The sequence below is a fragment of the Macaca nemestrina genome, chromosome 2, assembly GCF_043159975.1.
Source record: "Macaca nemestrina isolate mMacNem1 chromosome 2, mMacNem.hap1, whole genome shotgun sequence".
In the NCBI taxonomy this organism is placed as follows: domain Eukaryota; kingdom Metazoa; phylum Chordata; class Mammalia; order Primates; family Cercopithecidae; genus Macaca; species Macaca nemestrina.
Window position 1 is genome coordinate 34083409 of NC_092126.1, and position 10841 is coordinate 34094249.

The following is a 10841-nucleotide window of genomic DNA, read 5'->3' on the forward strand; positions in this document are numbered from 1 at the left end:
CCTTGGTGTCTGAGGCCAACCCTGCCTCATTTCCTCCAAACGCCCACCCAGGCCTTGTGCTTTGTGTACCACCACACCCAACCAAATGTACTTATTGCTTCTTTGGCTCCCAGCACTCAACTGAGAGCCCCAGCTCTTCCTCACCTGCTGGGACACTTCAGCTGACTCCAGATTGTGACGTAGGCGTTTATGTACCAGCCTTGCTCCAGGTTCAGGGCGCTGCCATACCTTCAGCCCCGCCCCGCCGCAAGCCTCATTTCCTCCGAACCCAACCCAGGCCTTGTGCTTTGTGTACCACGAAACCCAACCAAAGCTACTTTCCTGACTTGCTCTTTCGGCTCCCAGGAATCTTTATGTACTGACCTTGCTCCAGGTTCAGGGCGCGGCCACACCCCCAGCCCCGCCCCACCGCAGGCCCAACCCAGAGGCTGCTTTCGGTTTCCCTAGCGTTCCTGGGCCCTGGACTTTAACCAGGTCTGCAAGTCCCGCCCTGATTAGCTGCCTCCCGCACCAGTCCCGGCGCCGGGTCCTAAGGCGCCTAGGTTCCTCCCCTTATTCCTGCAGGGATTGGGCCTTGCGGCACCGCCCAGGCTCGGATTGGTCCGAGGGGAGACCCGCCCCTCTGCCCACTTGGGTCTTCCGGACAGCACAGGAGCAGTGTCCGGCCATGGCCGGGGCCCGCAGGCTGGAGCTGGGCGAGGCCCTGGCGCTGGGGTCGGGCTGGCGTCATGCGTGCCATGCTCTCCTCTACGCGCCGGACCCTGGCATGCTCTTCGGCCGCATCCCGCTGCGCTACGCCGTACTGGTGAGAAGGGGGCGCGCCCGGCCACTTTCTGCCTGAGCCCCGCACCCTCTCTGAGGGTCTCTTCTGGGGCTCCCCTGCCAATCCCTGCCTCCCCCTCTCGCAGATGCAGATGCGCTTCGATGGACGCCTGGGCTTCCCCGGCGGATTCGTGGACACGCAGGACAGCAGCCTAGAGGACGGGCTGAACCGCGAGCTGCGCGAGGAGCTCGGCGAGGCGGCGGCCGCTTTCCGCGTGGAGCGCACTGACTACCGCAGCTCCCACGCCGGGTCAGGGCCACGCGTTGTGGCCCACTTCTATGCCAAGAGTCTGACGCTCGAGCAGCTGTTGGCTGTGGAGGCCGGCGCAACACGCGCCAAGGACCACGGGCTGGAGGTGGGGCCAGCCTGGGACTCTGTCCCTTTCCCAATTTCCTCTTCTCTACCCCAAGAAAGCATTCCTGGAGAAAAGTCTGCCCCTCTGACCTTGCCCTCTCCCCAGTTTTCTTGGTGGAGTTGAGATCGTGGTCATCTCTACTTTGAATTAGTACTGCCAACCTGGGCTTTGTGTAAAGGTCTTTCCCTCCCTTTACCAGGAGAGATCCTTTCTAGAACACACTCATCTGTGTCTCTCTGCTGTTCCCTGTTGACAGTGTGATAGATGATCACATTATCTAGGTGTGGCAACCTCGGTTTTATTCTTGGGGTTTGCTTTTCTTGTGTAGGACATGTGGCCCTGATATTTCAGGCAGGGCTAGTAGATAGATTATGTATGAAAGTGGTTCTGAAAATTTGGCAGGTAGCAGAATCATCTGGGCGTCTTATTAAAATAGCGATTTCTCTCAGCATTCCTGCATTGGTGGCGGGGCGGGGGTAAGGAAACCTGACAATTTGCAATTTTCAAAATTCCCAAATAATACTGATGCAGATAATCCGAGGACCACATTTTGACAACCACTGGTGAAAGGGTATGAATACATCTTCGAGACAGGAGCCATTAGAGGTTTAGAAGCAGATGTGGGAAAGATTAACTGATAGAGCTAGATAACATGTTTTGGGTCATTTTCCTGCAGAAGGTTGAGCCAATAGGCTTTAGTGAGGTGTGAACCTTGGGCCTGTTTCTGCTGGAGTATTAAGGGGTGAGGCCTCTGCTCTAGAAATATCTGCTGGAGAGAGGATGGAGTTAAGGGAATGAGCCATCTGGGGCCCCAGTGTCTCCTGTCTCCTTCCTTTTACAGGTGCTGGGCCTGGTGCGAGTGCCCCTGTATACCCTGCGGGATGGTGTGGGAGGCCTGCCTACCTTCCTGGAGAATTCCTTTATTGGCTCTGCCCGGGAGCAGTTACTTGAAGCTCTCCAAGACTTGGGACTGCTGCAGTCTGGCTCTATTTCAGGCCTTAAGATTCCGGCTCATCACTAGAGGCAGCCCTCCATGGACCCATGGAAACTGAGATGAGGACCTTGGTACTAGGGAGGGAGGGAAGGACGTGGGAATGTTTTCTTATTGGACCTGAGAGATGACACATGATACCAGATTAAAAGAAGGAGAAGTGTGTACCATATGTTTTGAGCAGAGGCCCCTCCAACTCATGGCATCAGGGGCAAAGATTCACAGCTCATCCCAGGCACCCTGGCAGGTTCTCAGAGCCTGCCTCCTCCCTGTTTATATGCATACAGCCTAGTAACCCCCAGGCATGCAAATATACAATCTGTAACAACACACAGCCTGACACCTTCCCCTGGTCATGTCCAGTGTAACCAAGTGGCATTTGTCACCATTCCCTGGTCCCTGATTGCAAGGAACTTCTGAAGCAAGGGTGAGTCCTTCCCACACTCCTCCATGGCTGCCCTCCAGGGTCTAGCCCAGCCTATTTGTTAGGGAGGATAGAGAAGCAGAGGACCCCCTGTGCTTCCTGAAAATAGACTTGCTCTTGTCTTGAGTGGTGACCAAGGCAGTTGGCTCTTAAAAGGTGGGAGAACAGCCCAACCAATCCCCAGTCCTTTTCTTCTGAAACTGACCAGGAGGGGTAAGGAAGTGGCTAGGTCTCCTTGGACGGAGCATGGACGTGAGACCCGTGAGTACTGGTGTGTCTCCTCCAGAGCTTCCATCTTTGGGATGCCTGAGACTCTGAGACTATCAGAAGGGAATTGACCCACCCCAATCTAACGCTGCCCTGCCTTCACTTCATGTACATAAAGGTGGTATAAAAACATAGACTGGAGGAGGTAATCCATGGAAAGACAAAAAGAAGAGGACTCAGGACAAGGCCCTGAGGAAGCCCAATCCTAAGAGTTTGGGCAGAGGGAACCAGGAACATTAAAGACAGTAAGTGGACTATGTGGAGTGCTTGTGAGGATTTCACTACGTCTATTGAATTCAGTAACATGAAGTGTTTGATGACTATGATGGCAGCAATTTCAGGAAGGGTGGTGTGGAAGGCAGGCTGGATTGGTTGAGTGAATGGAAAGTGGGGGAATAGAGCATGTGAGAGGTTGGCCCTAAAGGGGCTCAGGTTAATAACTAGAGTGCTGTGGAGTCAAGGCATGTTTGAGATGGGAGGTAGGGCATGCCAATGCTGATGGCAACAGTCAAGATGGTGTGATGAGAGAGGTGGGAGGGGCATGAAGAGGAGGACCCCTGAATGAGCAGAGTTCATGAGAAAGGAGGAGGGATGGGACCTTTGTAGGAAGAGACACAGCCCTGCAGCCTCACAGAGCTCAATAAAACAGAAAAGGACAAGTATAGAAGATTAGGATGACTAAAGTAATGGGGAAATGATGAAGGAGTTTGAATCTCTTCTTTGTGAAATGAAGTAAGACTATCAGCTAGATGTGGGTGGAGCACGTTCTCAGAAGGTATGAAGTAGATGTTTTCCTAGGTGTTGAAATCAGGTTGATTAAGGAAACAGCAGAAGGGCAGGGCAAGGCTGAGCTCTGAGATGGTCAGTTTAGAGTAGGATGCTGGGCACTCAGGTGTGTGTGTGTTAAATGGAGATTTGCATGCACCTGTCTTCCCCCCATTAGGATTCAGGAGCTGGGATGGAGATGCTTACTGCAGTGTTGGGGTTTTGCCAGGAGAGAAAGATGGGGCAATTCAGATGATATGCACAGGAGAAACTGTAGTGATGAAATGTGTGGTCTGAGGATTAATCTGACCAAGATGGAAACTGAAAACTGGGAGTAACTAGGAAGGGATTAGGAAATTAGAGGTCTTGACAAGATAGAAACTCCAGTATGATGAGGGGTTGGGCAAGGAGGTATATTTGAGCCAGACAGGAGTGTTTTGGAAATTGAGAGGAGGAGCAATCTCAGGTAAAGGCAAAATAGAGGGTATGACCTGGGGTTGCTGGCCAGAGCCAGGGGAGGAGCCTTAAGAAGTGAGATCTAGGGTTGGTGAGGCTGGAGGGCAGGGTGAGCCTCCACGTGGGTGCTGGAGCAAGAAACCAACAGATGTTGAGGAGGATGGTGTGACCTAGGAGTCAGCATCCTTGGTGAACATGAGGAGTGGCCACAAGGCCAGTGGCACCTGCCAGAGGGGAAAGCAGGCATGACAGGATAGCATCTCCCAGGTGAGAGCCTTTTGAGGAAGGGAGGGTGGGCAGTGGTCTGGAAGCTCAATGCAGAGCAATGTGGTTCCCACTCTCAGCCCTTGGTCTTAGAAGAATGGGAGTATCCAGTGGGGGAACAGCTGTACAAATGAGATAGACCCCTAGAGGTTAATCGTCATCTCCTAATCTCACCCTGACCCTTTTGTCAAATGTTATCTAGATTAAACCTCAGTATAGGCAGGCTGAAGGAAATGGACATTCCAGTGGCTCCTGGGGTCCCAGCCTGTAGCAGCTTCATCTGCGCTTTGTGCACTTGCTCTCAGTCATCTCTGCAAGGGACCCTGAAGCCTGGGAGGTCAGAGTCACTGACCCTTGATGGCACTGCTGACACACCCCTTCCCTCAGGTAATTCTGGATGCATAACTCATTATGGGATGTAATCCAGGTCAACATTAATACCACCTGGAAGGTTCCACCCTCAGCCTCACTCTGCTTGAGTATCCCAGTGATCAGTCTCTCAGGACCTGCCTACTGGGCAGCTCATCTCTCCACTTATTTGCATTAAATTGGCTTTTTATTTAGGTCTCTGGAGATGGTTACATGGGGAGGAGCCCATGACTTTCCTATATGATCCCTTGAATACTCTCCAAGTCAGTAGATTACTTCTCAGGCAGCCTTCATAAAAGTGTTTCAGTTTCACTGTACTGGGGTTTGTGTTCATCTCACCCACATAGACAGTCTCTGGGTAGGCAGACGGGGGGTGATACAAGCTCACACTCTGCATTTCTCCTCCTCTTAGCCATTCCCACCCTGCTGAGGTTTAAGGAAAGCCGGGGATGATGACCCACTTAAGCTTTCCTTGGCCTTGTTAAGTCCAATCATCTGGGGCAGGAAGAAGAAGAAGAGAAATGCTCATTGCAGTCTTTGACCCCCACTAACTGCTGTGGTGACTTTGACCCAAGCCCTTGACCTCCTTTTCCTTCTCTGAAATGTTGCTGTGATTCCTGTGGTGAGATTAGGTGAGGCAGCACTTGGGATAAGCGTGCAGAGAGGCATTGAGCGGTATGAAAGTACAGGATGCCATGTACTTTATGCTTCACAGCACATTTTGTTTCTTGCAAGGTGAGTGGCCCGGCCGCCTCCCCACAAACACCTGTTTCTGCCTTTCTCCGCATAATCAGCAAGCTGTTCCCACTTCTCAGCATTGCACTTTTCTGCTGGTGCCGAATAAAACCACTTTGAGCTCCTCCCTGTCCTGAGACAAAGTCCTCTGTGGTCACCCAGCATATGGCAAAGCTGCTGCTTTGGGCTGGAACATTTGAGGCAACAGTGACTTCCTCCTTTCCTAGTTACCTGAACCCTTAGAGCCGGGAGCCGGCCAGTGAAACAGACAAGGGGAGGGGAAGAGAAGAGGGAAGGCATGTTTCCTTTATGAGTTTCAGTTTATTGCACAGAAATGTTTTTGAAACCTTTGTCACCAATGGACTCATGAATGGGTGTCAGAGAGTCAAAAATAGAGGAAAAAATGTAGTCTGTAAACAAATCACTGGATGGCATTAGAATTTGAGCCAAAGTAAAAGATGCTGGAGCTTGGCCCTTATCAGAGAAGTATAGAAGAGCCAGGTAGGGGATTTTATTTACAACATGTTCAATTCTGAGGAATATGGACAGGGCAGAGGAAAAAGGAAAAATGGGAAACCCCCATGGACTTAAGGCCCCACAAAGAGAAACCAAGAGAAACAAAGAGAAACTGTGTCAGCAGTGCCATCAAGGGTCAGTGACTCTGACCTCCCAGGCTTCAGGGTCCCTTGCAGAGATGACTGAGAGCAAGTGCACAAAGCGCAGATGAAGCTGCTACCTTCTCCCCCCTTCCCTTCCGGCTTGGGCAAATGAGGCAGTTCATGCTCCCTTTAGGGGCGGAGGCAGTCTACAGGGGCCAGCTGGGCACAGATGAAATCTTGCAAAGGAACCTTTCTTACACTCGAAAAGCAAGAATAGCAAAGGGACTTTGGGAAGGACATAAAACAAGAAAAGGAAGCTCCACACCAACGGTTCCCAGATGGAGGGAGTTTGTGTGTCTAGCGTTTTCACCAACGTGCTGCTCATCCTGATGCACAGATGCAAACTGGAGCTGCTGCCTGTGCCCTCACCATGGGCATGTACCCACCACAGGCATTCCCAGGTGACGCAGGGGCGGAGGATTCCCTCTTTCCACTCAGGATAACAACCCCTGGATGGGGTTTTCAACAAGTATAGAAAGCTCCTGGGGCCGGGCGCGGTGGCTCAAGCCTGTAATCCCAGCACTTTGGGAGGCCGAGACGGGTGGATCACAAGGTCAGGAGATCGAGACCATCCTGGCTAACACAGTGAAACCCCGTCTCTACTAAAAAATACAAAAAACTAGCCGGGCGAGCTGGCGGGCGCCTGTGGTCCCAGCTACTCGGGAGGCTGAGGCAGGAGAATGGCGTGAACCCGGGAGGCGGAGCTTGCAGTGAGCTGAGATCAGGCCACTGCACTCCAGCCTGGGTGACAGAGCGAGACTCCGTCTCAAAAAAAAAAAAAAAAAGAAAGCTCCTGGATGCAGCCAAGACTCTCACCCACAGTCCCAGTCCTCCCACCTTCTTCAGGTCTCTAGAAGACAGAACAGATGAGTTTACAACATCCTGTTATCCTCACTAGTCCTAGGCTGTGGATGTAGGGAAAGGCCAGGTAAACAAGGAAGGGAGAACAGTTGAATGACGCCAATTGTTTGAAACCAAAATTGCAGAACTGCCCACAATTAACTTAAGTAAACACCAAGGAACATAGGTCTGTTCCAGAAATACTACAAAATAGAAGAGTATGTGAGCACCAGATGCACGTGATGAAGACCATGCTCTGAAAGATTCATTCCAAGGAGTAGAAGCAGTATTTGCTCAGGGCATTTAACGAGAGCACGGACTCTGGAATGAGGGGAGAGAAAAGATAGGACATGCAGGAACAGCTGGCAACACCAAGGAAAGGATTTAAGGAGAGAGATCTCTGTATTGAAGAATTTAACATTACCCTAGAAACAGCAAGAGCATCATCAGCCCCAGGAAAATCTACCTCTGATGTGGAGACCAGGCTTAAGAAAATCCCCTAGAACCCAGAGAAAAAGTGCAAAACAAGGAAAATGGCCAAAGAGAACATCCTAGATATAGAGATCAGACAATGAGAATCCAGAGTCTTGTTAAGTAATAAAAGGAAAATACTAACAGAACGTGTGTAACAGGAACACCATTTTAGAGGAAACAAGAAGAAAAATTTCCTAAACTCGAAAAGTACTACACCAGAAGTGGGCAGTACTCACTATGTTCAGGGGAACAAAAAGATAAAAACTGAAAAGCATCAGAATATTTTTTGTGTGAAGGAAATTTGTAAGGTAGGAGAATTAGGTCATTTATTACAGCACAAACTGCATGTCTATCTAAATAGACATTTAAGTGCAAAAACATGGATATTACTCGTAGTTTTACTGGAAAACCATACAGATGTTTTTTATGTTTGTATAGAATGAATCAAAGTAAATAACTGATCAACAGGAAAACTAGGAAATTTGTGAGCTGGTTGTGAGGCAGTGGCTCCTATTATGTATAATTTTAGTGCGACGTGCTGTATTAATGATAGCTGTCAAACAATATGTTAGCATTTGAAAGGAAATATGTATACTGGGAGCATAGTAATTATTTTATAAAGAATAACAATAAATCATTTGATTTTATGCTAGTTCCTAGGTTCTCATTTATTTTAGTAAAAGTGAGGAGGGAGGAAGCAGCATAAAAATGGGCTGGTTTTGCTGAGGAAATTAGCATGATTTGGTTTCTGAAAATGGTAAGACTTGTGAAATTTTACTATTTCAAAGTACATACCAAAACAATATGATTCTGGCTGAATATGAAAAGATGAGAAAGAATGCCAGGGAATTACGGTCAAAAAGTAAGAGATCATCGTAATATTAATATCAAAGGCCCTAGAATTCTTTAATTGATTAAGAGATTATCCACAATAATCATATAATCACCAACAACTTCAGATTATATACAGCAAAGTCTATTAGAAATTCATAAAATAGTATTAAGAGAGTGCTAACATACTTTCATCAATGTTTCACAGTTAAAATGTCAGCTGTAAGTATGCTTATCTAGTAGCGAACAAGAATGAAAAGGAAGATGCTGATGACAACATTTTAGGGATGCCTACTGTGTGGCAGGCACTATTCTAAGCTCTTTTCATGTATTAACATATTGAGTCCTTAGAACAATCTTATGTTGTAGGGATACTATTGTCTTCATACTCGAAATAGACTCAGCACAAAAGTCAAAAATAAAATGAATGTATTTTGCTTATATATTGAGCTCTGTAACCTCAAGCAGTGAATATAATTTTAAAGGGTCAGGAAACATTTAGCAAATTAGTCATTTACTGGACCTTATAAAACCTCAATAGGCCGAGCACAGTGGCTCATGCCACCGAGGCAGGTGGATCATCTGAGGTCAGTAGTTCGAGACCAACCTGGCCACCATGATGAAACCCTGTCTCTACCAAAAATTTAAAAAAAAAAAAAAACTAGCCGGATATAGTGGCACACATCTGTAATCTTAGCTACTCGGGAGGCTGAGGCAGGAGAATTGCTTGAACCTGGGAGGTGAAGGTTGCAGTGGTCCCATACCATGCTACAGCACCCAACCTGGGTGACAGGGAGAGACTCCATCTCCAAACAACAACAACAATAAAACCTCAGGGGAACATCATACACTGGGGCCTGTCGGGGGTTGGGGGGCTAGGGGAGAGACAGCATTAGGAGAAATACCTAATGTAGATGACGGGTTGATGGGTGCAGCAACCACCATGGCACATGTATTCCTATGTAACAAACTTGCACATTCTGCACATGTCTCCCAGAACTTAAAGTATATATTATATATATATATACACACACACACATATATATATATACACACACACGCACATACACACACACACACACACACACATACACACAAACCTCAGTAAATCCTCTGGTCCTCTATCACCCTCTAAGAAATGATAAAGCACATACCAAGTTCTGGACCACAAGTAGTAAAACTAGAAATAAATTTACAGGGACAGACACTCTGAAATATTCCTGTTATGACTTTCTACATTGTTCGAATCTTGCACAATATGTATGTATTCTATGGTCATAAAATGACTAGTTAAAATAATAAAAAGGAACTTTTTTTTTTTCTTGTGAGTGTATAGAAACCAGCCCTAATACATCTAAAAAACAAAAACAAAAAAGGGCTCAGGGGTAAGTGGGGACCTATCCCGGTAAGAATTTTGGGGTAATATGTGGAGTTGAAGGAAGATCTCTTCCCCAGCCCCAAGAGATCAAAATCAGATTAGAGGCTGATTGACTCTGGGCCGTGCGCTCGCGTGGATCCCCTGTGCTGACTGGAATATGCAGTGTGACTGGGCCCTCTGCTCTCTCTGTGGCCAGCAGGGTGGAGAGTTGTGGTTGTCAGTCTCACCAGGTCAAGATCTGCGGGAGAAGATTTGTATAGGAGGAGGAGGCAGTGTATAGCAAAAACACCTGATGTCCGCTACACAGCGGGGAGAACAAAACCAGGTAAACTCACACAAAGGTGCAGGGCCAGAGACCATGTTATATTAGAAGCATGCCCTGTGGCATCCAGCCTGGAATTATGAGGATAATAACAAGGAAACAAGGCTAGAAATTAAGATTGCCAGGAGCTAGCCTGTGGAAAATTCTTCCTAATCTAACAGCTCATATACAGAAACAAGCAAACACAAACACTTGAGGTTTTTTAAACATTTGACAAAAATTTTAAAACTTTACATTATGTTACCAATAACAAGTTGTGAAACCAAAAAAAATTGTTTAAACTATCAATAATTAAAAACACATTTTGATTACCATCCTAGAGGACAACTGAATAAACTTCCAATACACCATATGTAGAATGATAGCATAAAATTGTCATATGAAGACTAATCAAATAGTATGCAACTAAAAAAAGGTACAAAAATATTATAAGGGCATATTAGGTAATTAATTATGTTATTGTGGATTTTTTCATGATTGTAGGATTTTTTAGTTTTTTCAAGTTGTAATTTGTTGTGAATTTATATTCTAAATCACTTTCCTTTCATATGTAATTTTGCTTTCTTTTTTCTTAAAAAGTGTTCCCAGAGTTGTAAAAGATTCAAGCCGCACACAACGTAGCTCTGCCTGTGCATTGAGGCCTGGCACCCCTGGCCACTTGGATGGAGTGAAGTGGGGCAGGAAGTAGCTTTTCACTATCCCACATTCCCTGAAGACCCTGATGCTGGGGTTGAGACCCAAACAAGAAAGCTGGGATATAACTAATAGGGAAATAACTATCATCTGTTTGAGCTTTTTTCAGTTTGTAGAACTGACTGAAGTTAGTTATTCCTTATTTATCCAAGAGATGGTAAGTTTTGTAAATGTTCTATACCAGGACTTACGGTG

General features: G+C 47.1%; 1 protein-coding gene across 1 annotated transcript; it reads left to right on the top strand.

Annotated features, from left to right (window-relative positions):
* Nucleotides 1–221: 221 nt before the first annotated feature.
* Nucleotides 222–8074, top strand: LOC105490393 (nudix hydrolase 16). The gene is made up of 4 exons (XM_011755936.3): nucleotides 222–355; nucleotides 565–805; nucleotides 909–1178; nucleotides 2020–8074. Coding segments are annotated over exons 1-4 (693 nt in total). The 5' UTR covers nucleotides 222–353; the 3' UTR covers nucleotides 2200–8074.
* The last annotated feature ends 2767 nt before the right edge of the window (nucleotides 8075–10841 follow it).

Coding starts and splice junctions, on each gene's coding strand:
- LOC105490393 (XM_011755936.3), top strand. Junction 806..908: donor CGCTGCGCTACGCCGTACTG/GTGAGAAGGGGG, acceptor CCCCTCTCGCAG/ATGCAGATGCGCTTCGATGG. Junction 1,179..2,019: donor CCAAGGACCACGGGCTGGAG/GTGGGGCCAGCC, acceptor TTCCTTTTACAG/GTGCTGGGCCTGGTGCGAGT.